The sequence below is a fragment of the Rhipicephalus microplus genome, chromosome X (assembly GCF_043290135.1).
Source record: "Rhipicephalus microplus isolate Deutch F79 chromosome X, USDA_Rmic, whole genome shotgun sequence".
In the NCBI taxonomy this organism is placed as follows: domain Eukaryota; kingdom Metazoa; phylum Arthropoda; class Arachnida; order Ixodida; family Ixodidae; genus Rhipicephalus; species Rhipicephalus microplus.
In genome coordinates, this window is record NC_134710.1 from 5,245,638 (window position 1) to 5,273,266 (window position 27,629).

At 45.0% G+C, this 27,629-nt stretch overlaps 1 protein-coding gene and 1 long non-coding RNA gene across 2 annotated transcripts in view; one reads left to right on the forward strand and one right to left on the reverse strand.

Moving 5' to 3' along the window:
- The window catches only part of LOC142777389 (uncharacterized), a 48,541-nt gene that overhangs the window by 4,559 nt on the left and 16,353 nt on the right, over positions 1-27,629 (forward strand). The gene's annotated exons all lie outside the window — the stretch shown is intronic.
- Positions 23,208-27,429, reverse strand: LOC142777387 (uncharacterized). Its single transcript, XM_075881730.1, has 2 exons — positions 24,862-27,429; positions 23,208-24,390 (listed from the first exon to the last, which is right to left on the reverse strand). The coding sequence occupies exons 1-2, from the start codon at positions 25,097-25,099 to the stop codon at positions 24,116-24,118; spliced, it is 513 nt and encodes a 170-aa protein (XP_075737845.1). The 5' UTR covers positions 25,100-27,429; the 3' UTR covers positions 23,208-24,115.

Genomic DNA, 27,629 nt, shown 5'->3' on the forward strand with positions numbered 1-27,629 from the left:
GACGATTCCCGCTAGGTTGAAAAATGTGAACGCCCACTTTGCGGCATTGAGCACACCCGAGAAAATTCAGGGCTACTACCATTATTTAGTGAGAAGATGCGTACATTTGTTGCCAATCAATCAGAGGCTTGGGTAATGTCATACTCAGATTTAAAATAAAGAGGGCTAAAGGAGCTGCAGATGACTCCAAGCGAGTACCGCCGAATGTTCTACAAGTTAAAAGAAAGGCAGGCGTGTATTGAAGCCAAGTGAAAGCGCGCCTGTAGATTACGTTGACTTAATACCTTAGGAGTAGAGAGGGGTAGTCGTTTGAAGGTCTTTAGGAGTCGCCTATAGAGGACAGGCTAGAGCAGTTAATGCCAAGTGTTCTCCGCTCACAGGTCACTCAGCAGGAAGTAAAGGGCTCCTTGAAGCCTAAGAATATTGCGGATGTAGCCGCCAATTTCGAAGAGAGCCTCGACAGCGGCAGTCTGGGCAGTTGCCACGGTATGGCATCAAGAAATTCCAATTATAGGCCGCAAGACAAACGATTTGCTAGAGAAAATTTCAGCCCTAATTCAGGAGCGTGTTTTATGAGGAGTTTTATGCGTAGCTCCCCAGATTGCGCGGTCATTTGAGAGCCAAGACACACCGTCGCGACACACTTCCGTTATGAAAAACTTACTGATACGGAATTTGCGGATTGAGATCCTCGTAGGAAACAAGCTGTCTTTTGAACGCATTGACTCAGGTGCGGATGTCACGGTGGTACGAGTGAATGAAGTACCGCTGAAATCTTAGGTCAGTGTAGTGACACAATAAGGCTAACAGACTTTTTTGGACATAAGGTTACCGCTCGTCTGCTGTATGTATACCTCTCGGTCTTCCAACCTCGTCAGGAAGCACTGCTCAGCCTGTGAAATCGCGATGCGCAGTGATTGACCAACTAACTACGAGCGTGTCCGTATTGCTTACTCCAATAGATTACGACTGACTTCGTCATCATCGGCAAAAGGTACTGGCTAATCTGAAGGAGTGCGGTGCGAATGTGAACCGTGTACGACAGCATATTCGACAGAAGCAGTATTCACCATTGAGAGAGCCAGAGCATGTTTCTCGAGCTTCTAGCTCTACCGCTTACGCAGTTTCGCCCACAATGGAGAAACAGGACGGCCGAGCAAGGAAGCCGCGAATCACTAATGCCACGTTACTTGTTGAGTAGTGGCAGTTGGAAGTCGTGCTTTGGATGCGGCAGCTACTACTGAGGACAGCGAGCGGCTGAGGCGATTCGGTGGAAGTCTTTTCGAAGGAGAACGGAAACCAGAAGGGCCACTGGTCGTTGTGCGGCGTCAGGTGAAAGAGGGGTCGCACTTCAAGGTAACTGATAAACAGCTACTCTCTCATAGCGAGCAGTTAGACGAGAAGCAGTGCCGCCGGCCAGTAAAAATAAAGCCACGCCAAACCAAACGGTTAGCGCACGACAGTTCTTGCGATGGTAACTTCTCGGGAAGGAAAACGAGGAAGCGCGTCGGAGCGTACTTTGCGATAAAGCGTCGGGATTCGATGCTGAAAAGAGTGGGTTGTACGCTTGCGTATTCTCCGTTCAAAAGAAAAAGTGGGCAGGACAGGACCATCACGTGTGCGACTCAAGTGTTAATTGGAGCCGCAAGCTCTCTCTAACTACTGGATTTGCTGAAGGTAACTTTGCTTCGGGATCTTCATTTAGGTTTGAGACAGTTTTCTTGCGTAAATTCTGTGAATGCGGTGTTATTTTAGTAACCAGTTTTTCGTTTTTTTTTTATTTTGTGTATAGGTATTTCGTGGTATACGACGGGTCGGGACGTTGTGAAAAGCTCTTGGTGGAAAGTCAGTTATTTATCGGAAACGGAAGTTCAAGAGTGTCGAACACTCTACCGTGGAATTCGTAGGCGTAGGTTGCGTTTGATAGAGTTAAAGAGGCGCTTGCGTCAATTTCTGGGTTAGTAATACCGCACCCCAGCGAAGTGTTCTTTGGCCCAGATGCTACGGAAATGACAATTTAGGCTTGACTTTCCCAAAAGATAGGTTAACATAGATTACCAGCCACACTACTCAGTAAGAGGCTGAGCCAGTGACACCACTTTTAAATGAGAGGTGAATGTGAAACACAAAATGTTCCTACTAAAGGTGCGCTAATCATGACTGCTAGTTTTCTTTCGCGTCTCCGATGATCATTCGGCTGTTTGATTCTGTTTAGTGGCAATAGTATGTTTCGTCTGCCTCATATGGTTGTGTTAGCTTTTATGTGGCCACTGAAGTACTTACTGTGAATCGAATTATCGTGCAAGAGTTTGCGACACACGTTTATGATAAGGTTATGCGTGATGTTTAGGGGTTTGAAGAGACTAATAGTTCCTGCATGATGTGAAACAGTCTTGCTTGTCGTATCAGACATTTTTTGCTGTTGTGGTTGTTGCAAATAGAAACTTGCCCCTAAAAGAAAGAACTGTTTTTAGTAGTATTAAAGATGGTTGTGCATCACAAATTTATTCAAACTTCTACCAGAGTAACCACGACAGTTTCTTCCCCTTACAATCCAGTCGCAGCCTCCAAGTAAATGCTCATATCAGCGTACGCTTGAATGCTTCATTTCTGAACCTACCTCAAGTCATCGAAGAATGTGTCATCACTAAATGCAAACTCATAGGCCAAAATTCTCGCAAGGTATAGTTAAAGACACTTTATTTATTGAACCTTTTTTTCGTTTAATCATTTCTGTCTTACCCTCCTCATGACTTTGTTTTTTATTTCTTCTCAGAAAACTGGGCAAAAGAGTGATCATTGGTTTTTAAGCTACCCACTTCAAGTCGTAAGAAGCTCAACAGTTGCTATAGCAACAACCCCATGTGCCCCCAATATACTAGGTGGACGAATGGAAGCCTTATACTGAAACGCATTGATCGTGTACGGTATATTCAAGCTGTATAAAATTGGTTGCATAAATTTTTGTTTCTTGCTTTATGAATTACTCAGTTAAGAGGAAATGTACAGACCTCAAATTTATTGGACAGTGCATGTGATGGAGTGCACGTACTGTACTTCACTCTACGTGTCAAACTTTTCATAGAGTATCACATACAACTAGGTAGTAAATGGGCGTGTATTAGTGAATACTTAGCAGCACTTCTTTTTCACACTGAGTATAGATTGCTGTAAATGTGATGACTGTTGCAAGGCCATAGCCAGTATAGCTACAGTAGTGCTGAAAGAAAACGTTACTGATGCCGCGTGCTTGTTGGGTGTGACACTGTCAAGATTCTAAAAGAAAAAAAAACAGTTCAAGCACTCGTGCCTTCATGAAGTGAGACACGTCTTGCAGAGGTTACCTGCACGACGTGGTACGGCTCACTACTCTGGAATACATACTGTTTGATGATGGGGGTAGGAGAATGAAAGCGTGTGTATAAAGAAATTTGGACAGTGTTCAATGAAACAGGCTGAGGGAATTATAAAGCATATGAAATATTTGTTCTTAGCTCTGTTCGATCAGCTTTGCCATATATTATTGCGATATGTTAACACACACTGTCCAGAAGAGCAGGGGGCGTCCCTGTTGTATTTGTTTAGGCAATTGGTTTGGTACGTGAAGTTGAGCCACACACAAAGAGCACACAAAATAAAAGCTCGTTAATTCGCACTCAAAGGAAACTGTGAATTCGTTGGAATGAATGGGTGGGCACTAGAATCAAAGGACATTGCAGCACAATGCGTGGGTAGAATTCAAGAAAGCCGCGTCAGGACTTATCGCGAACTAAGCGCTACTACACATTTGTAGCAGAAGTACTTGGAGCTCTAACAGTGACCACAATTGGCCGGTCATTCATATGTCAAAAACAAGCATCAACATGCAGAGAGCAGTTAGCCTTAATGTTGACATGTGTGTTAATACTTTTTATGCTTCAAAACAAGTTTTAAACATAACAGATTTAACGCAAACAAAGTGGAAAGTAATCAGCAATTTACATTCACTTGCATTATTCCACTGTGACTTCATGATCACCATTGTAGCTTGCCCAAGGGCTCCAGTTCAGCATTTCTAGTCTCATCTGCTGAAAAATGCTGCTGTTCTGTTGCTTCCACCTCTAATAAAGTCGGTTTGATTTTGCAAAATATTGTGATCACTCTTTACAGACTTCTGAGAGCAGCGACAAAAACAAGGGACTCTCAGTTCGAATTACTCAGTGTGGATACCAATACGTTATAATTATCGAGAGATTTCCCCCTTAGAAATACACGGGGATGTGCCGTGACTAAGATGCCATTTATAATTAACTGTAGGAACGAGCTTCTACTGTAATATTATTTGTTTTATGTAAAAGACCTGACACATGACAAGGAATTTTCACAGGTATGTTTATATTTATTAGAAAAATAATTCAGTGCACTCGGAAGGTATGATCATAGTTGACCAGTGTTTGTACATGTTGATGATTTGAATGTGTACTAACAGCTATTTTCTTGATATTGCCATTAACTATGTAGCCAAAAGGGTAGTTTTGTAGGGCATCCATATATGAAGAGTAAAGCAGACAGGAGGTAGTGAAGAATGAAAATGTGAATTCAGCCTCTACCGTCGTCCATCGTTTGAATAGTGTTTTTGATGACTATGCACCATTGGTACAAAAAATAGATTATTTTTTTATCTGTCAATGCAAAGCATAACAACTTTATGAGTGTCGTTCAAAAAGTAGGAGCCTTTTTCGATAACTCACAGCGCAAGAAGGACGAAGACGCAGACGAAGGATAAGACAACACGAGCACTGGCTCCCAACTAAAGTTTATTAAAAGAAAAGGCACGAATATAAACACAGGTGAGCCAGCTTCGACAGAGCAACTGCGCATGTGCAGCAGAGTCATTCAAGTGACAACACTTTTGCAAGCCACGTGGAGCATCCACGCGCGGCAATAAACAAAAACAAAAACATGTCTACAAAAAAAAAAAACGGTCATACTCAACATGTCCTCAGAAAGGGTTGTCACTTGAATGACTCTGCTGCGCATTCGCAGTTGCTCTGTCAAAGCTGGTTGACCTGTGTATATATTCGTGCCTTTCCTTTTAATACACTTACGTTGGGAGCCAGTGCTCGTGTTGTCTTATCCTTCGTCTGCGTCTTCGTCCTTCTTGCGCTGTGAGTTATCGAGAAATGAACTATTACCAACTAGCCCAGATTTCTCTTCTTGTAAGAACCTTTTGGTTCTAAACAAGTAAATATTCACTAGCAAAAGTTTTTATGGGCAGGCTCAGTTTAGCGAAAACCTAGTTCAATTTCCTAAGGAATCACTGTTAAGTTCTTAGCACTTTTTCTTACCACCACAGTAGTTTCTTTAGTCGCTCTGCATAAAAGATCCCCACCTCGTAATTTAAGCTGTAGCCTATTGTTATCTTCAATTTTTCAGTGTCTTCAAATTGTTTTACCCCGATCCACTGTTTCAAGTGAAAAAACAAGGAATAGTCACATGGTGCTGGGTCAGGACAGTAGCGCGGGTAATCATTGTTCCAAAATTAAATCTTGCATGTTCTCATTGTATTTAAAAGTGGTGCAAGGATGTGCGTTTTTATGAAAGAGGACAATTCAAGAGGCAAATTTGTGACGTCATCAATGTTTATCGTACTTTTTACTCTGGTCAGCATTTCACAGTACACGTCAGCTGTAACTGTGGCCCACATTTTATGAAATCCCTCGAAAAATCAGAATAAGAAAGCTTTTTCTTTTCCGACAAAATTGTTGGAGGTTCGTCAGGCGAAAGACTGCATCATACAGCTTGAATGTGCCTAAAAAAAGTTGGGACAATGCAAGAGTAACATGAAAATAGCATTCATACATACTTCATGTATATATATCCAGGAAAAACTTGAAAATTTTAATGGAATCGAAAAAAAGAATATATTGAATAACACTTACAAACATGATATTTATAAAAATACAAAGCTAATGCATTTAGAAAGAGGAAATGTCTTAACGTATTTCTCTACATAAAAACAGTGGAAGTTGCAACATAAAGAAAATGACTTGTACAAACATGGCTATGATGCCTAATGGTATAATGCAATGTTCATCGAAACACTGAGAGAGAAAGGCGTTAAAAAGCAAAAAAAAATGTGAAAGTATAAAAAATGTTTTCTTTATCTCTTCATTCCTACTTGCAAACGTATTCTCGAATTTTTTGCGCGTAAAAACATTTGGAGTAAATGCTTCCCTTTTCGGTTTATTAAATATACAAGGGAGGCTATGCCTCAGAGAATGCACAAGGTAATTTGTGCGCTTGCATGGCACGGACCCTATGTCGTGGCTACGAGTGCGCGAGTCACTACTTTTGTATTCAAGCCGTGATCGTACATTTTAAAAAGGGTTTGATATTGTCGGAGCCGAAGCAAAATGAATATAGCAGTCGGTATTCGTAGAGACTTGTCACACATAATATCATATGTTTTTGAAAAAGTGGCGTCGTGGAATAAAAATTAAGTACACTCGCTATTTGTCGAAGCGCGCGTTCTTGAAGTTGAAAAAGTGCACGAATGTTGCCTTTTGTGGTGGTGGCCCACACAAGCGCACAATAGTTAAGGTGCGATTTAAACAGGGCGTAATACATCTGCAATTTTACCCTCTCCGGAAAATAAATGTCGACAGCGAGATAGCACACCAGCGGCAGATGACAGCGATTTTGTAAGTAGTTCAACGGGATGGATGCAATTCATATTATCTGAAAAGGTAAGGGCTAATGCTTTGTATTTCGTCCGATTTAATGAGAGCACCATCTAAAAACAATTCTTCACCGAAACAAGACCGTCACCCTCTAGCCCACAACGTATATGATTAATGATTGGTTTGTAGGGTTTAACATTTCAAAACCATCATATGATTATAAGAGACGCCATAGTGGAGGGCTGCGGAAATTTCGACTACCTGGGGTTCTTTAACGTGCACCCAAATCTGAGCACACCGGCCTACAGCGATTGCGCCTCCATGGAAAATGCAGCCGCCGCAGTGGGGATTCGATCCCATGACCTGCGGGTCAGCAGCCGAGTACCTTAGCCACTAGACCACCACGACGGAGCCCTGAATATTATGACTTTTGATTTTGAGCTGGTAATTTTTAGCGCAGTATTACGAGACCATGCCGACAGGTTAGAAAGAACACCGTGGGATTTCTCCAACACATAATCAAGTTCATGGCCAGAGAAAAACAAACTTGTATCGTCCTCGTTTATCACAACAGATGCATCTCTAAAAATTTTAGCGATGTCGTTTACGTAGACATCAAATGATGTCGGTCCCAATTCGCTACCCTGCTGTTCTCCCGCTTAAATTTCACGATATAAGGACCAGAATTCTTTAGTAGCGACGCACACAGTCCACCCAGAAAGGTACGATTGAAACAACAACTTTGCAACGCCACGGATACCATAGTCTTCTAGCTTTCTAAATAAAATTTTATGATTTAAGGCAAGAAAGGCCCTTTTTGACTTGAAAAATGATAGCCATCATTTTTTCATTGGAGTGAACATTTTCTCATCAGAGTAAGGTTGAATTTTTTTTTGGCTTTTTTAAATAGGAGTGCTGGCACCACTACACTGACTCTCTTGTTTATGAAATTTTGTACACTATCAAGCGTCGCCACCTGGACAACAATGTGCGAAAACAAATCATCTCTGTAATATCGGTAGCAGTCCAAAAATGCTCACCCACTTAGCATCCTGTAGTGTTTGAGTTGGGCGGTAAGCATTTCTGGAAGTTGGAACCCAGGTTGAACAAATTTTGTGATATCTGGGCATATCAACTATAATTGTGGAAATTGTAGTGAGGCAACAGGGGAATCTTGTCTTACAGACCACTAACTGCTACTCGTCGATCTAGTTGCAATATCAACTCCACTTGAACAGTTTAATTGGTCTAGATGCTTGGCGTCGCACTCCACCTTTTGTCGTATACACTTGTGATCGGAAGTCTCAACACTGTGTTCTGACCCTTGTTTCACTCCTTATAGTTGCTCAATAAATTAGGCACAACTCCCCGTAAATTGTAGAAGCCAGTGATCCTTATGCATGTAAAAATGTAATTACAGTGTGCACTTCACAACAGGCGAGAGCAACAATATTCGCCTACGTTGTCCTCTGCGTAACCCAACCAGCAGATGACTACGGAGCCAGAACAATCGATTCAGTACTTTTGCGGAGAAGTAACAGATTGTGCTGTGCATATGTTTTTCAGTCTGACGTGCAAATATTAAAATATTAGGAAAATGCACGCACTTTACGAATAACCACTAAATAACACATCATTTTACAGATTTGACTGCAATTATCACACACTGCGTATTTTTCGAACATTACTGCCGTGACCTCCAGCACTTCATAGTTGTCTTATAATACTGGTGTTCCATATGTCCCTGTTGTATGCGTATATGTCATGTGCAGTGTATAGCGAGCGCTGTCCTCTAGTGCATAATTTCTTTCAGGTGCAAATATCTTCATAGTCTAACCTTGTTTTGCGTCAGCCATAAGCGGCAATATCAGACAAACACTATAAACAAACTGATAGACAGTGTCAGACAGACAGACAAACGTATAAACAATGGATAGACAGACGGAAGGATGGACAGACGGACGCACGGATGGACGGACGGGCGGAAGCATGAATGGAAGCACGGATGGACGCACGGACGGACGGGCGGGAGGCAGGGCGGACAGATGGACAGACGTACGGATGGACAGACAGATAGACAGACAAACAGACAGACAGAGAGACAAACAGACAGACAGACAGACAGACAGACAGACAGACAGACAGACAGACAGACGAACAGACAGACAGACAGACAGACAGACAGACAGACAGACAGACAGACAGACAGACAGGGGGACGGACAAACAGACAGACGAACAAACAGACAGTGAGACAGACAGACTGATGGATAGACGATTGGACAAATCGACGCATGGATGGATGCAAGGTTGGACGGACGGAAGCACGGACGGACGGATGGACAGACAGACAGACAGACGCATAGACATACAGAGAGACGAATGAACAGAAAGACCGACAGGCAGACAGACAGGCAGACACAGACAGAAAGACAAACCGACAGACAGACAGACGCTTCGCCCAACTCATCCTAATTCACTGTGTGGAGATGCTGTGATTTTTTTTTACAAATGAGTGCTTTTGGGAGCACCCACGGGCATCCTCTATATCATGTGTCAGCTGATGACAAACAGTGGGTGGGCAAGGGCAAGGGTAGCTAATTTTCTGAACTTGTCAACCGTGACAACTTTCACAACAATGTTCACTTGCTGAAATGTTTGGCTCAGGCTAAGACTTTCAATATTTGCGAACTCTTCTTCAATTGAAATGTCTGTCACTACAACCTTTTTATCTCTTTTGACACGTAAAGGAAGTTTCTTTTTCAAGATAATCCTGTAAAAGGTGTTTTGCAAGAATACACGTGCATAGCACAACTGGAAGTTGATCTAGTTGGTCAGAATTGGTCGCAAAAAGAAATTGAACGCGCAGGTATGAACTCAAAAATATTAAACACAACATCAATAACAATGTTACACGCACGGATACCTAGCACAACAGTGTGGTGTCATATTTTTTTTTATTGAACGCACTGTGACTCTCGCTAATGTGCTCTCAAAATATCACATTGCGTCTCACGCTAACGTTACTGACACAACACGTTTTGACGGCATGCGTAATTAGAAAGGCAGCGAGCAGCACGGTACCAAGCACTGTGGAAGGGCCGCCCTGCGAAAGTATCGTTTACAGACTGAAGTAATCAAGAAACAAAGTTACACAATTGCAATGGGTTGTTTTATTAAACAGATGAATATTACTGTTTTCGTATGTATTGTTCAACTCTGTGAGTGACAGTGTTGCTTGTTTACATGTATACTGCTACATTCCCGATTGTCAATAAACAATGTAAGCTTACTTGCTTGGCGTGTTTCTTACCAGTTGAAGCCTCTCGGTCACGTGGAGACATAGCGCAAATATTTATAGTAGCGTTAGGCTGGCGTTCGCGCGAATACTACCCCGAAACAGCTGCGAATAAACGCCCATAAACCAGTGAGCGCGAACTGCGACCACCAAAACCCGCTACCAAAGCAGCGCCCCGCCGTGGTGGTCTAGTGGCTAAGGTACTCGGCTGCTGACCCGCAGGTCACGGGTTCAAATCCCGGCTGCGGCGGCTGCATTTTCGATGGAGGCGGAAATGTTGTAGGCCCGTGTGCTCAGATTTGGGTGCACGTTAAAGAACCCCAGGTGGTCGAAATTTCCGGAGCCCTCCACTATGGCGTCTCTCATAATCATATGGTGGTTGTGGGACGTTAAACCCCACATATCATCAAGCTACCAAAGCAGCCGCCATACTGCTAGGGTGGCTAGAAGGGGGAGGTGTGCTGAGCGCGGCGCGTTTCCCTTGCCAGAGAGGGTCCCTCTGCGCGCCGATGCCACCAGGGGCGCTGTTAGAAGGGGCGCTGAGTCGGATGAGTTGAGCGGATGAGTCGAGAAAAAGGCTTTGAGGTGGTGGAAATAAACAGAGAGGTGCATAGGTGGGGTGGTTTTCAACGAGACAGAATTCACTTCGATGGGCGGCTAGGTCATGTGGTGGGTTGGCGACTTGCAGCACGCACAGTAGCTTTTTTTGGGGGCAAGCGGGCCCTTCGGGGTGCGGGATAGCTAGTAACGACGAAAACAACGACGGAGACCCTTTTACAGGTCGTATGGACAGATACGATTCCAAAGTGGCGCCAGTATCTAAGATTGGTAGAATCCAGGGCAGAAATAAACGTAGCCACGAGTGCCGAGCCAATTCAGACATAGGGTATATTAACATGCAGGGCGGTAGGAACAGGCTGAAATGGGAAGAGATAGAAGAACAGCTAAGGGAGGAGAGGCCGATGGTTTACGGTTTTGTAGAAACACATCTCAGGGACATGGAACAACCTCCTAACAATGCGGACTACGCGTGGGAATATTGTGATAGAACAGAAGGCAGCAGAAAGGGGGTGGTATTGTGGCATTCATTCATAAAAGTACAGACTGACAAAGGGTTAAGCAGGAGTGCAAGGAACATTCATGGCTAAAAGGGAAAGTGGCAGGACAAATGACACTCCTTGGTTTCGTGTACTTGTGGACGGGAGCAAAGGCCAGAGACAAAAACCAGGCAATGGTATAGAGTGTATATCAAATGACATTCAGGAGTTAGGAGGAGAGTGTGAGATAATTATACTAGGAGATATGAATGCACACATAGAAGATATAGATGGGTATACCGACCCGAAAGCAAAGTGATCATGGATATGTGTGAAAGGCTGAATTTGATCATTTGCAACAGTACCGAGAAGTGTGAAGGGCAAATAACATGGGAGGTAGGAAGGCTGCAGTCGACAATAGATTACGCACGGATGTCATATAGGATGTATGATAAGCTCAGGGGAATGCACATAGATGAAGGTGGCTCCAGAAGTCTGGGTAGTGATTGCAAACGTATCAAGCTAAGTTTTGGAAGAGCAGTGAAAATGGGAAGGAGACAAAATGAGCAACTACAGGAAATTTTTCATTCAGAAAGGCAAATTGAAATAGCCACTAAACAAATTGAGAAAGTAATCGCTGAGGATAATAAAACAGTGTGGACATACACGAATATAATTAGACTGTTTGAGCTAGAGCTTGATAAGGCACGTGACAAGTCACCCCGGAAAAGAAGACACAAACCCAAAAGTTGGTGGGATGAAGAAGTTAAGAAAGCCATAGCAAAGCAAAACGTCAGGAAGCCTCTAGGGAACACAGACATGCTAAGCAGCGGGGTGAACCGACAGATGATGTTGAAAGAAAATGGGAAACCTTTCTAAGCTGTAGAGAGATGCATTCCTTCTGATCAATGAAGGGACTAGAAGAAAGGGAGCCCAGTGGCTGGCAGAAGTAGATAAAAAAGATAGAAAGGCAGCTGCGAAATTTCGGAACCATCTAAACTCCCTAAGAAATGAAACGAGCCTAGAGCAGAGGTTTATAACTACAGCTCAAGGCGCTAGGCTAGAAGGGGACGAAGCTATTGAATATATCACAACAAGGGTGACAGAAAAATCACAACAAAGAAGTGCTTTATGCACCACAATAGACAAGGATGAATCAAGTGGCGCAATGGCTCCATTTTCACGACAAGAGTGGGAAAGGGCTGAGAAAAGGGTTCCAAGTTGTACATCAACAAGCCCAGATGGCATTACAAGTATGCTGAGAAAGACAATAGGTCCAAAGTCTAAGCAGGCTTTGAGAGAGGCAGTGAGCAAAATAATAATTGATGGAGAAGTTCCCGATGGATGGAAACTTAGCAGGATGAGCAAGATTCATAAAGAAAAGGGGGACAAAGCTGACATAAACAACTACCGTCCTATAACAGTGACATCAGTGGTCTACAGGCTGGCAATAAGGGAAAGACTGCAGGCATGGATAGAGGATGAGGGGGTGCTGGGGGAACTGCACAATGGGTTTCGGAAACACAGGAGGCTAAAAGACAATCTGTTCTCACTGACGCAGTGCATCGAAATAGCAGAAAAGGAACATAGGCCCCTATGGCTAGCATTTTTGGATATCAAGGGAGCGTACGATAGCGTGGTTCAAGAGGAATTGTGGGGAATTCTGGACACACTAGGCATGGAAGATGTAGTCACTAATTTTTAAAGGATATCTATAACGGTAACAAGGTAATTATAAAGTGGGAAAAACAGGTATCCAAGCCTGCTGAGGTAAAACGGGGGCTTAGGCACGGGTGTTCCCTGTCACCATTATTATTCATGATGTACCTACAAGGATAAGAGGCCAAATTACAGGTAGGTGGACTGGGCTTCAACCTCTCTTTCGTCAAACAAGGAAAACTCATTGAACAGGCACTACCAGCATTGATGTGCGCAGATGATATAGTGCTAATGGCCGACAACAAGGAAGATTGCATAGATTGGTGGAGATCTGCGGTAATGAGGGAGATAGGTTAGATTTCAGATTCAGTAAGGAAAAATCAGCAGTCATGATTTTTAATGACAATGAAGGTAGTGAGCTTAGAATACAGGAGGTCACGCTAGCGATAACAAATAAATACAAATATATGGGCGTATGGATAAGCAATGGGGCCGAGTACCTAAGGGAACACGAAATATACGTGTCGACTAAAGGTAATAGGAATGCAGCCGTAATGAAAAACAGGGCACTGTGGAATTATCATAGGTATGATATTGTGAGAGGAATATGGAAAGGGGTCATGGTTCCTGGTCTGACGTGCGGCCTTACGGTCTTGTGCATGAGATCAGAAGTTCAAGCAAGATCAGAAATTAAGCAATGTGGAATAGGTAGGCTTGCCTTAGGTGAAGAAAGCTGAGGCCGATATGTGGAGAATTGGCATGATTAAGAAGTTCGCACTAGAGATCTATTGAACTTTTAAGCAGGAAATTGCCAAGGAAAGGATCTATGATAATACTCGGGGTAGTTCTCTACTGTTTGAGGCCAGGACGGGAGTGTTGCGAACCAAGACATATCGGGCCAAATACGAAGGGTTAGTATGCAGTGTGCGTGGAGAGGAAGAAGAAACTGCCCAACACTTCATAATGTTATGTAAAGGGCTTCACCCAGTAGTTCAGGTTGATGGCGCAGAGTTTTTCAAAGCACTGGGGTTTACGTACAGTGAGGGAAAAATAGACTTTAAGCGGGCAGAATTAACTAGAAGGAGGTTATCTGCTTGGTGGCTAAAGTCAAGGTACGAGTGAAAATAAGCCCTTCACTGCAAAATACGAATGCTCAACCTCACTATTTAAGGAAAAAAATAAATCTAGTGTTTGGTTCATTAAATATTACGGCTTGGTGGCGCTAGCCACCGCCCGATCTAAAGGGTACAGCCATATCCATCCATCCTGCTTGGGACAGCCGCCGCCATCACAGATTACCCGAAGGAAGCATAGCGCTCGGCAACGCGGCGTCGCTCTCTTTTTTTTTTTTCATCGTGTACGTGGTTGTTCTACGCGGGTCATGGATTTTTGAGCTGCGAAGATAATGCCCTACAAAACGAAGAAAAAAAAGTGAACGTTGCTGCTTCGTTCCTGGCTGCAACTCGGGGTACAGGTCGTCGGAAGAAAAAACATCGCTGTTTCGTGCACCGGCGTGCAAAGAGCAATTTGAGAAGTGGGCTCGTGCGATCCCGAGAGCTGACAGGCAGTTGCAAGAAAAGTCAGCAGTATGCGAGAAACATTTCGACGCAAGGTACGTAGTTCATTGTAAGCTTGTAAATTTCGTGTAAGAGCCGTCATTGTGCAAAAACACCATAACTGAACTCTGCCTTCCTATCAACCTTTGCGTTTTGCAAGTGTTCGCCGCGTTAATTTTCGCGGCTAGCGCATCATTCCGAATTGTGTGTGACGTATCTTTTTTTTTTTCGGCAGGTTCATACAGCGGGATTTTGAGCATAATATAAATGGGAGAGTTGTCGTTGGGCCACGGGATGTCCCCACGCTTGCAAAAGACGCGGTGCCGACCATTTTACCAAACCTGCCGACCTACTTGAGCAAGGCGCTGCCGAAGGAACGCAAAATGCGAAGTACAGCTGTAGAAGCCACCGTTCTAATCAAGAAAAGGAGTGCGATACCTGAAAGTTTGCAAACGAGCCTGCAGGTAGAAGTAACAACGGACACTTCTGAAGTAGAACGTCGACAGTTCAAGTTTCTTCAAATCCTTGCACACGGCGCTTCGCTGCCCCACCACCCAGTGGTCTTTGCAAACTCTAAAAGATCCCAGTGTCCTCGCGTACCAAACGGCTGATTTCATCAGTGAGGCAACTCCTCCTCTTGTTTACAGCAAGATAGTCGTATTTCAAATAGAAGAAGGCAAGTCACTTCCGAGTTGCAGCATTTTTCTAGTGGGACTTCTGCACAAGAGATCTGATTTTAAATCGGCGCAAAAAGCCCAGGACCTTTTAGCATATGCAGAGATCCTCGCAACATGCTATGAGATTGGAAAAGTATGCGAATTTGATGCAGTACAGCTGGGCAACGTGACTAGAACATCTCAACACCGATTGTTTGCTACTGGTTGCAATGGGTCGTTGCCACTTTCACAACAAGGTATATTTGCCTCTTGACCCATATTTTACGAAGTGGTGTTTTACAAGTAAGCATTCTCAAATGCCCAAGTCGTGGTTTCTATTGGCACACATTTTTTATAATTTCAGGTGTCCTAATTCATCCCATTCAGCAGTGCTTTGCATGTAGGAGCACGAGAAACACTCTGTGGCTCGTCTACTACGTTTGAAAAAAAAAAAGGCTCGGCGTTCACTAGCAACAACTGCTGCCCAGCGATTGAAGTTTGCTGCACGTACTTTGAGGAAGAAAAACAAGAAACTTTCCTCTCTTTACGAAGCCCTAGGAAGGCTTAAACTGGCGAATTCCAAGATACATGCATCTACATTTGAGCACAAGGTATGCCCATTGATTGATATGTGGGGTTTAACGTCCCAAAACCACTATATGATTATGAGAGACGCCGTAGTGGAGGGCTCCGGAAATTTCGACCACCTGGGGTTCTTTAACGTGCACCCAAATCTGAGCACACGGGCCTACAACATTTCCGCCTCCATCGGAAATGCAGCCGCCGCAGCCGGGAATCGAACCCGCGACCTGCGGGTCAGCAGCCGAGTACCTTAGCCACTAGACCACCGCGGCGGGGCTCAAGGTATGCCCATCACTTTCCACATTAGCTCGAGAGCCATTTATAGTGCACTGATTGATAAACGCATGTGTACACTATTTCGCAGCTGAAAGGGAAGTGATGCCCGCCTTGTTTATTACATCGCGAGCTATGTGGCAAGGAAACGAATTCTTTCCATAACTTGTGACCTATGCAAAGCAGCTTGCTTGATCGCTAAAGAAAATGTGACCTCAAATCTGCCGGCACATGCCTGTTTGCAGTGGGACCTCGGCGGACTCCTCTATCCATCAGGCGCACTGTACGGCCTCATTCAGTCGCTTGAGAACAAGCTCACTCACTTTTTCAGCACAGCTCGCCTTCATGCCCATTATGTTGCAGACATGGGGCAGAAGATTGAGCAAACTCCACAGGTTGGCTGCAGTGACCATTTCATTACGCGGACTCGATCTGTTGTGCGTTTTTATTGTCTTACTCGACTGCACTTCTTCCTAAAAGGAGTCAACGAAAAGGATGGAGAAAAGAAAACCAAGCGGCCTATAAGCCCTGTGTTTTGTAGAGAACTTTTTATTGCAAAGTTCGAATAAACTTGCTCTGTGTACGAATGTGTTTTTTTTAACTAATATTTTTTTCTTTCTGCCGATGAAACGTACATTCGATGGTTTGACCAGCGGCTGGTGAATAGTAATGGGTCCAAGTTCGATGACAGGCAAGTTTTTAACAACACGAATGTTTGGAACAAGTCGCAGTGATGCATAATTGTAATTGTTAAAACGGCAGGACAAGTGAAAAAAAAGTGCTTGAGTGCGCGATATTCCGCGAGCGATATTACTCTATAGCGCACGCAGTGCTACTTGGTAAGCAGCCTGCTACCCAGATAATTGATACGATAACTATTTTTAAACGAGGACAGGAAGTCTACCTTTATTAGTTAACTCGCTTAGGGGAAAAAAGAGACGATTAGCGCTGCAAAGTGTTGCACGCAAAAAATAGTGTGAGCCATGTTCGTCGGATCAAAGCATGTCTGCGCTATACGTCGCCTGCACAATGCCATGGATGGATGGATGGATGGATATGGCTGTACCCTTTAGATCGGGCGGTGGCTAGCGCCACCAAGCCGTAACACCTAATGAACCAAAAACTATATTTATTTTTTTTCCCTTAAAAAGTGAGTTTGAGGATTCGTACTTGGCAGTGAAGAGTTTAATTTTCACTCGTGTCTTGACTTTAGCCACCAATCAGATAACCTCCTTCTGGTTAAGTCTACCCACTTAAAGTTTATTTTGCCCTCCCGGTCCCTAAACCCCAGTGCTTTGAAAAACTCTGCGCCATCATCCTGAACTATAGGGTGAAGCCCTTTACAGAACATTATCAAGTGTTCGGAAGTTTCTTCTTCCTCTCCACACGCACTGCATACTGTGTCTACCCCTTCGTATTTGGCCCGATATGTCTTGGTTCGCAGTACTCCCGTCCTGGCCTCAAACAGTAGAGAACTACCCCGAGTATTATCATAGATCCTTTCCTTGGCAATTTCCTGCTTAAAAGTTCGATAGATCTCTAGTGCGGACTTCTTCATCATGCCCATTCTCCACATGTCAGTCTCCGTTTCCTTCACTTTCTTCTTAACCGATAGTTCTTTTTGGTTTGGCCACCTGCTGTTTTCTAAGTATTTACCAGTCAACTTCCTGGTTCGCTTCCTCCATTTTGTATCGACATTCTTCATGTACAAGTAGCTGAAAACCTTCCTAGCCCAACGCTCTTCCCCCATTTCTCTCAATCGTTTCTCAAATTTTATCTTGCTGCTAGCTTCCCTGCCCTCAAATGATGTCCATCCCATATCACCTTGTACTCCCTGATTTGGTGTATTCCCGTGAGCTCCTAAAGCAAGCCTACCTATTCCACGTTGCTTAATTTCTAATCTTGCTTGAACTTCTGATCTCATGCACAAGACCGCATTGCCGAACGTCAGCCCAGGAACCATGACCCCTTTCCATATTCCTCTCACAACATCATACCTATTGTAATTCCACAGTGCCCTATTTTTCATGACTGCTGCATTCCTGTTACCTTTAGTCGTCACGTATATTTCGTGTTCCCTCAGATACTCGGTCCCATTGCTTATCCATACGCCCAGATATTTGTATTTATCTGTTATCTCTAGCGTGACCTCCTGTATTCTAAGCTCACTACCTTCGTTGTCATTGAAAATCATGACTGCTGATTTTTCCTTACTGAATCTAAAATCTAACCTATCTCCCTCATTACCGCAGATGTCCATCAATTTCTGCAAATCTTCCTTGTTGTTGGCCATTAGCACTATATCATCTGCGTACATTAATGCTGGTAGTGCCTGATCAATAAGTTTTCCTTGTTTGACTAAAGAGAGGTTGAAGCCCAGTCCACTTCCCTCTAATTTTGCCTCTAATCCTTGTAGGTACATCATGAATAATAAGGGTGACAGGGGGCACCCCTGCCTAAGCCCCCGTTTTACCTCTGCAGGCTTGGATACCTGTTTTTCCCACTTTATGACTACCTTGTTACCTTTATAGATACCCTTTAAAAGATTAGTGACTACATGTTCCACGCCTAGTGTGTCCAGTATTCCCCACAATTCCTCTTGAACCACGCTATCGTACGCTCCCTTGATATCCAAAAATGCTAGCCACAGGGGCCTGTGTTCCTTTTCTGCTATTTCGATGCACTGCGTCAGTGAGAACAGATTGTCTTCCAACCTCCTGTGTTTCCGAAACCCATTCTGCAGTTCACCCAGCACCCCCTCATCCTCTATCCACGCCTGCAGTCTTTCCTTTATAATTTGCATCGCCAGCCTGTAGACCACTGATGTCACTGTTATAGGACGGTAGTTGTTTATGTCAGCTTTTTCCCCCTTTCCTTTATAGATCATGCTCATCCTGCTAAGTTTCCATCCATTGGGAACTTCACCATCGATTATTATTTTGCTCACTGCCTCTCTCAAAGCCTGCTTAGACTTCGGACCTAATGTCTTTATCAGCCTAATTGGAATGCCATCTGGGCCTGTTGATGTACTACTAGGAACCCTTTTCTCAGCCCTTTCCCACTCTTGTTGTGAAAATGGAGCCATTGCACCACCTGATTCGTCCTTGTCTATTCTGGTGCATAAAGTACTTCTTTGTTGAAATTTTTCTGTCACCCTTGTTCTTATATATTCAATAGCTTCGTCCCCTTCTAGCCTAGCACATTGGGCTGTAGTTATAAAACTCTGCTCTAGGTTCGTCTCATTTCTTAGGGAGTTTAGATGGTTCCAAAATTTCGCAGCTGCCTTTCTATCTTTTTTATGTACTTCTGCCAGCCACTGAGCTCCCTTCCTTCTAATCTTTTCATTGATCAGAAGGGATGCATCCCTTCTACAGCTTAGAAAGGTTGCCCATTTTCTTTCAACATCATCTGTCGGTTCACCCCGCTGCTTAGCATGTCTGTGTTCTCTAGAGGCTTCCTGACGTTTTGCTATGGCTCTCTTAACTTCCTCATCCCACCAACTTTTGGGTTTGTGTCTTCTTTTCCGGGGTGATTTGTCACACGTCTTAACAAGCTCTAGCTCAAAGAGTCTAATTAGATTCGTGTATGTCCACACTGTCTTGGTATCCTCCGTGATTACTTTCTCAATTTGTTTAGTGGCTATTTCAATTTGCCTTTCTGGATAAAAATTTTCCTGTAGTTGCTCATCTTGTCTCCTTCCCACTTTCACTGCTCTTCCAAAACTTAGCTTGATACGTTTGTGATCGCTACCCAGACTTCTGGAGCCACCTTCATCTATGTGCATTCCCCTGAGCTTATCATACATCCTATGTGACATCAGTGCATAATCTATCGTCGACTGAAGCCTTCCTACCTCCCATGTTATTAGCCCTTCACACTTCTCGGTACTGTTGCAAATGATCAAATCAAGCCTTTCACACATATCCATGATCATTTTGCCTGTCGGGTCGGTATACCCATCTATATCTGCGTACAGCGCCCCTTGCGGCATCGGCGCAACTTGGGGACCAGTTTCCGCGGCCGCTTTTCACACCTCCCCATTATAGCCACCCTAATACTACAGTGGCCTATAATACTACAGTGGCCTATTCTAGCCACTGTACTAATACTGCACCAGCACAATGATGATGATGATCTTTTTAGCAGCGCCATCTTTGCGTCGGATAAGTTAGTTCATAACGCCACCACTACCCTTATTTTTGTTGCACTGTCAAAGGTACAGTTTTCCTTCTCTAAACGGTATGTAGGTGTTCTGTGGCCGAACGCTGTCGTTCCTGGGCTCTTTGCTAACGTCTTATGGTGCCTGGAGTAAGACGGCAGAGATCTCGCTTCACTTTCAAAACACCATTTCCAGTCCAGCAGTTTTTTTTTTTTTTACAGTGAAAGCAGTATGTGGCTAGGGAAAACGAAAATCTGTTCGTCAGCGGTGTCACGAGCGGTCGCCGTTGGCTGTCTTATCAGTTACGTCGTTAGCAGCGTCGTACCCAAGCACGCACTCCGTCGGCTGCGTTGTGAGTGACGTCGTTCATCCCGTCGAGGCAATGGCGCCGAGCGCGCGCGCAACAGTTTCTCTTGAAACCTTCTACTTGAGTATGCCACTGACAACTCTAGAAGAGCGCTGAAAGAGGAAACGTGAGAGAACTCGCATTCACTGTGCCGATTGTAGAGTATGGGAACAAAAAGTAGGCCCGAATCTACATGTTACACTGTAAATGTCATCGAAAGACGATAGTCTTGCGTCTGGAGAGAGTGAACAAAACGTTTATTTGATGTTCTGCACAACAAAATCGGTGAATGGTATTCTGGAGGCACGGCGTTAGAGTGCCTCGAGTGAGTAGCGGAGGCGAACGAGCGCATCGAGGCACGTTAGACACAAGCGCCATCTGCAGCAGTTATTTCGAAAACGAAGGCGTGCAGCACGTGGAGAAAGATGCGCGCCAGTCTCGGAGGTGATAAGGTGTGGAACGCAAAGCGACGGGCAGGTGCCACCGCCATGACGTCGTAGCAAAGCGTTCGAAACACCTTTGTGAGCATCGCGTTGCACTGTCAGCGCAGCGCGATTAAACGCTACATTCGTTAGAGTTAATTGTGTGTGCCTCTTCTAGCATAAAGGCAGACATGGAAAACATCGAAGCATTGTTGTGGCGCCTCAGATATGCGGAATAATTGCTTTTTAATTGACAATCGCACAACCATGAACGCTAAACCTTGAGCACTATTGGTGGGCGCTGCGGATGGGGTTGGCCGTTTGGTGCCGTTTGTGGTATCGTTAGGGAACACAGACAGACAGACAGACAGACAGACAGACAGACAGACAGACAGACAGACAGACAGACAGACAGACAGACAGAAAGACAGACAGACAGACAGACAGACAGACAGACAGACAGACAGACAGACCAAAATTTTTCCGTCGAAGGTCCCCAAGAAAAACTATCTTCTTTAAAACAGGCCTGGTAGGCCGAGTGCCGGCAGCAAATGCATACATATGATCCGACAGCCTTCTAAGCCGCGCTAAATCGCGAGCAGGAATGCAAGTGGCGGTCGCGGGGGGATCTTGCAAAACACGTCAACGAGTTCACTCGCGATTATCAAGCGCTTGCAACGTCATTGCGGCGTCAACTTAAGGATTGCGGGAGCGTGTTCACAGGGACGAATGCCAGCTCTCAGCGGGAGTTTCTCCAGCAGCCCATTGGCTACGTCGGCGACGTCTGTGACCACCAGTGGTTCGAGAACAACCACTATGATCAGCACGATGCGAAACGCACTTAACCGCTCATTACACTTCTCCATAACCAATGCGAAGCACGACGCGCGGCGTGTGAAATGAATACTGCGGTAAGCACGTCACGTAACCAATCATTGGTGAGGTCAAGTATTCTTTGGGACCCCTACTGACTGGCGCACCTGAGTTGGGAGGACATAGAGGCACTCATGCTGCGGGAGAAAGAACCGCCGTGGCGTCGGGTGCGTGCATCGCGAGGTGGCCTACTGAACTTGGACTCAATGTCGAGTCAGTGTTTTCGACGACAGTATCGCTTCGAAAAAGCTGACTTTCCAGTGCTCGTGCGTGCCCTGAAGATGCCGCAGTACATCACTAGTGCTCAGGGAGTGAGGGTAATGGCCACAGAAGCCCTATGCATATGCCTCCGGAGACTTGACTATCCAAACAGGCTGTGTGACCTCCAAGAATATTTTGGACGTCACTATTCTTTGGTGTCGAGCGTATCGAACAAAGTACTCTACCACATCGAAAAGAACTTCGGTTCCCTCCTGAATAATTTGAACATTCACCCGTGTCTCAAACATTCGGACTTGGAGGCTATGAGCGAGGTAAGTTATGTTGTCTTTCTTTAGCGCTTCGAGATTTAACGCATTAGTGCCCGTTCTCATGCTGATATTTGTTTGCCCTAGGCTGTTAATCGTAAAGGTGCTCCTCTGAGAAACTGCTGGGCGTTTATCGATGGTACAGTGCGCCCCATATGCCGACCCTCGCAAGACCAGCGCCTGTACTTTTCCGGGCACAAGAGGCTACATGTGCTCAATTACCAGTCTTTGATGGGTCCAAATGGGCTCATCTGCCAGCTGGGTGGACCATACCCGGGACGAAGGCACGATGCTGGTGAGTTATGTTCCGTCAGAACGTTATACATGACGTTCATGGAAACCTGATCGGACCGTTCATTAGTCAGTTCCACATACACAGATATAGTCACTCCATTACAATCGCAGAAGCGTCCTACAAAGTATGCGGGCACTCGTTGTTCTTGTAGTTTAACTGTGTTGAATGCGTTGAAGGATGATTAACTATATGGAACTGATTGTCTTCAGGCATTCTTCGGGACAGCCAGTTGTATGAAAAGCTGGAAGTATTGACACTGGACAAGGAATTCGTTATATACGGCGACCCAGGCTATCCTCTCCGCCCACTGCTTATGAAGCCCTACGGAGGGTCAGCAGTGACAGCTGCCCAACAAGAGTTCAATTCATCCATGAGTGTGGTCAGGCAGTCTTTTGAGTGGGGATTTGGAAAAGTCATCTCAGAATTTGCATTTGTTGACTTGAAAAAAAAAAAAAACCAGAAGATACTACTTCAGGCCGTGCCACGCATGTACAGGGTAGCTGTTATCCTGACCAACTGTCATGCTTGTATGTATGGTAACCAAGTGTCTACATATTTTGATGTGCAGCCACCTTGCCTGCAAGATTACTTGAGCCCTGCAAGTCGTTAAGTGAAGTGCAACGGAGCTAATATAAACCTCTATCAACTATTTTGTGTAACAGTACGAGCCCACTACCACGAGAACGTTTCAAAATCCAGGCCAGGCATGCGTGCTGATAAAAGAAATGCTTTTCTTCCTTTATTTTCAAGTATAAATTGTTGGCATGAAACAAAAAAAATAATGCAAAACTGTACAACTGTAATAATTCAGGTACATATTGTCGAAGTGTCTTCTCTGCAATACTGAAATGTTTGCATAATAAAATTAAGTTTGAGGTCGCGAGCTGGATTTACGGCCTAGCCAGAAGCCCCGTTACATTATTTAGTTTACCTTCTTGTGAATGCAGCCGAATGATATATACACGCTTTTTACTTTGCGAACTTATCACAAATCGTTTCTACAATTTTGAGTATTGCGTCTTGAGTAGCCTTGTGGAATCTCGACAGCTGCTCTCTTTGGCTCGCTTCGTCGAGTTGTGGTTGCAGCTGGCGTTCGCGAATTTCCATTTCCCGCTCTCTCAGTTGCAACTCTCTTTCAGTTCTGTCTTGTTTCAGCTCGTGCCTTTTCTCGGAGCATTCTTGCTTTCGCTCGATTCGGAGCTTTTCGACGGCCAGACGCTCCATCTCAAGCACGTGCTCCTCTTTCAGGGCCCTCTCGTGTCTCCGCCTCTTCTCGATGAATTCGTAGTCCGCACTAGCCGTCGCTGCTTGAGCCCTGCGTCTTCCTGTAAAATTTAAATTTGTTTGCATTTAGTTTGCAGCATCAATTATTTTAAACCATGCAGCAACGAGCATCAGTGACAACAAAAATGAACGCTAAATTTTGTTAGAGGTTAAAAAATTTGATACTGACAGAAATGTGAATGGTAGTCCGTTGCCTAAATTGTGGGTCTAGTCACTCAGCGCCATCAATTTCAAACGCAGTAGTGGTCAATTGGCCAGAGTGGTTGAAGCATGAACATGTTGAACATGATATGATTGTAAGGTAGTCCCAATAAAGAAATAACAGAGTCCGTTCCCTGTTGTTCACCTAAACGTGCACGAGTGATTTTTTGTAGTCAAATCACAGACTGCATGCGCAGTGGGATTGCTTGTATGAGTTGCCATGAGCCCAGCTATATGTCGCTTCAATGGTTGAGTGAGTATTAGTCAAGTGTGTTCACTTATTCCGCTACAAGGTAATGATTACAGAGTAATGAGCAAAGTAATGGATTTTGTTGTAAAATGCAGCCATGTACTTACTAGGCACAACTTGGGCAGCTCCTTCAGTATCAGGCCTGTCTTCCGCATTTGTTGATGCCTCTTGCCGCTGGTTATTAGCAGTGGTCGTGGTTTCGTCCGAGAGGCCAGGTGTTGCGGCTATGTCGGTGCCCTGTGAAATTCTCTCCAGTAGGTCAGCAGCACTTTGAGGTGCGTCGTCAAAACTTGCATCTGCACTCAGTGGCTCTGGGCAGTGGGATAGAGTAGAATGTGTTTCAATCATACAGTTTCAGAAGCATGTCCTCTATTAAACATTTACTGCACAATGACACATAGGTGAAGTGCAATCATTTACTAACGTTGCATTTGTTCTTAGTACTTAATGAAAGCTGCGAAACCATGCTATCAGTAGATAGTAGCGAAAAGCGTGCAAAGGAGCTACCCCTGTGCGTTGTTACCTTTCGCATACGTACGTTTTCACTCACTCATACTGCGTTATGTGTAATGACTGACGTTATAGATAAGCGGCACAATAACATTTCCCAGAACATATGATATTTGCATCACCATCGTCACCTCACTATATGTCCAAATCAGGACGAAAGGTCCCTCCCAATGATCTCCAGTTCACCCTGACCAGGTATTCCGTTGTCCTATGTCATTTGGCATTCATGTCGTTGCTCAAAAGAGCTACCGGTTGTGTATGTCATTACGTACCGAAGGTGACTTGTGACGCTGGCACCAACGTAGCAGCGGCAGTGTCGCGGGTCACAACCCCACTGACCCTTAGACCCACAGAGGGCTGCTTTTTACGGCTTTTGATCTTGTAGCCGAAGTCTCTTGCGAGGCTGCATATCTCTTGTAGCAGCCTTTCTTTTTCCTCGTACTCCTCTTCGGTACCCAACCTGGAAGTAACACAGTCAGCGGTTAAAATATGAAAAGACCGTGGCAACATGGAGAAATGGATCAGAATTAATTCAATATATGCGATACATGAATAACGTGAAGATGCGAATACGTAGACATCCTCATGTACTTCTGTGTTTTCGATGTAATAGCAGAGCGGCAGCTGATGCGCCAGCCCGGAAACCTGCCCGGCGCGCGCAATAGCAGTGCACACAACGGGAACTAAATGAACAGATCACGCGCTACAAAAGCAATTTCATGCATTACAAATATTCTCGAACATTAAAGTCCTTAAATTCAACTGCGTATCCAGTCCACAATTCTTGGGCGGTATTAAAATGTTTCTCTTCCAGGAAACACTCAGGCAGACCCCAGCGCAGATCGTCGTAGTTCCTTCCAACTTGTCCCGGCTCACGCGGCGCCGTCATCCGATTTCTTCGGGTTTTCTTCGAGGGAGATAGTCCATAGTATATATTTAGGAAAGCTACACAAAAATCTTGGTACATCAATTGAGTAAAACGTACAGTTTTGTATAGATCAACGACTGCGGGCATTGAAACTGGCTTCGCGTGCGCTTTATCGAGGCGCTGGTTTGTGACACACACAGACGAGCCGACGAAGGCTCGCACGGCTTGTAACAGGGTATCCGTTCTTCGCTTCAACGCAACGCGAAGATACACAGCGAAACACGCTCGTCTAGGCCAGTAAAGCTTTCGCTCTAAGGCCGCGTTCCTACTCAGCATTCCGGCCGCCGAAAGTGCTCCGAATCCGGTTCGGCGGCGGCGAGATCCGCCGAAAGGGCCCTCTCCGCGCCGATCGCTCTCGGACCGATTTTTGCGGCGTCTGCCGCCGAATCGGTCACCGCGCTCCAATAGGAGCGCTAGTCAAGGAATTTTGAAAAATGACGGCCAAGCCCTACTCACTTGTTATGCCACAGTGCACGTAACTGAATGTTGAAACCAACGGGAGTTTAACCTACTCTGTGCCTACTTCGTCTCCTTATTTCGTGAAAGAGGTGACCGAGCTTGCTGTTGGCGTGACCGAGCTTGTTGCGGTCTTGCAGAGCAAAACGAACCCACCAACGCCGCTGGCGCCGGTGGTTTTTCTGCTCTTCGTGCATTACAAGACAGCCACTTGCCAGCAAAGTAAGCAGTACTGTCTTTTCTTGCTTCTTGCGTACGAGAATCGTCGAAGTATACACCACTGGATAGCGTAGTGGCGTTTGCGAGCCGCGACAACAACCGGATGACAGCGCATTCATCCCGTGTTCGTCCCGTTGTAGATGGCATATTCGGCGGCGCGGGGCGCATCCAGTGCGAACGACGCTGTGTTTCGGCAGCAGGAGAATTTCGGTCGCTGTAGAAAGCGGATGTTTCAGTGGGAACTAGGCATAAAAGTACGCATGCGACGTACCAAGCACATCGTGAGGTATCAAAACTTGAATACTCACTTTCTGAGGCTGGCGCGGTCTTTTGCGAGGAACTGTGTCATCAGAAGATCCAGCCTTTCGCGCAAGGCGCGCACACTAAACACTTTTCCTAGAGCAAGGTTCATGTTCTTCACGATGCCTGCCCACCGCGAGGGATCTTGAAATGATTTGTGCGCGTTTACTTCGCACAGAAGCGCCAAATCATACGCGATGAAAAAGTAGAGCCACCTGGTGCTTGCCTTCGATGCCGCCATTTTGCAAAACGAAGTCTCGCGCTGTCGCGAACGTGTTCGAGAGCGGCGCGATCACCTCATACGTACGCACGCACGCATCTCATGCGTGCGTACGTAGCGGCTGCGTACGTAACGCGATACGTGCGCGTTGTGGTCTGCGCATGCGCACTACGCAGAACGTGGCGTCCTTACGTACGCAACGCCGCCACGTACGCAGCGTACGCAGTACTAAAACTCTCTATTGCCTCTTTATCGTCGTCGGTCGACATTCTGCTGCGTGATGTGGTGACCGTGTCACATCCGAAGTGCTCAATCGTATACCCAGCTGACCAAGATTTCTCACGAGATACCAGTCGCGGTATGAGCCTGCGACGTTCTACCAGGGGGCAGAAACTCCCTATATCTATACGATAGTGTGATTCAAGAAGACCTGTGGGGAATACTTGACACACTAGATGTGGAAGATGAAATAACTAAGCTTCTAAAGGATATCTATAAATGTAACCAGGTAGTTATTAAATGGGAAGAACAGGTATCTGAACCTATAGTAATACAACGCGGACTTCGACAGGGATGTCCCCTGTCACCTTTGTTATTTATGCTGTATCTGGAAGCCAAATTAGAAGGGAGTTGACTTGGCTTAAACCTCTCTTTTGCCAATGAAGAAAAACGCATTTTGAACAGTCATTACCAGCATTGAATTATGCAGATTATACAGTAATAATAGCCGACAACAAGGAAGATCTGCAGGGATTAATAGACACCTGTGACAATGAGGGAGGTAGGTTAAATTTGAAGTTCAGCTGGGAAAAATCGGCAATCGGGATTTTTAATTATAACAAAGGCAGTGAGCATAAGATAGAGGGAGTCACGCTAGAAATAGTGAATAAATACAAATAATTGGGCGAATGGATAAA

What these genes read in the sequence shown, in the direction of transcription:
- LOC142777387 (XM_075881730.1), bottom strand. Translation starts at nt 25,099, where the DNA reads ATGTTGCCACGGTCTTTTCATATTTTAACCGCTGACTGTGTTACTTCC. An exon ending in AGCGTCACAAGTCACCTTCG is followed by an intron (nt 24,391 to 24,861) that starts GTACGTAATGAC and finishes CCCACTGCCCAG; the next exon opens with AGCCACTGAGTGCAGATGCA.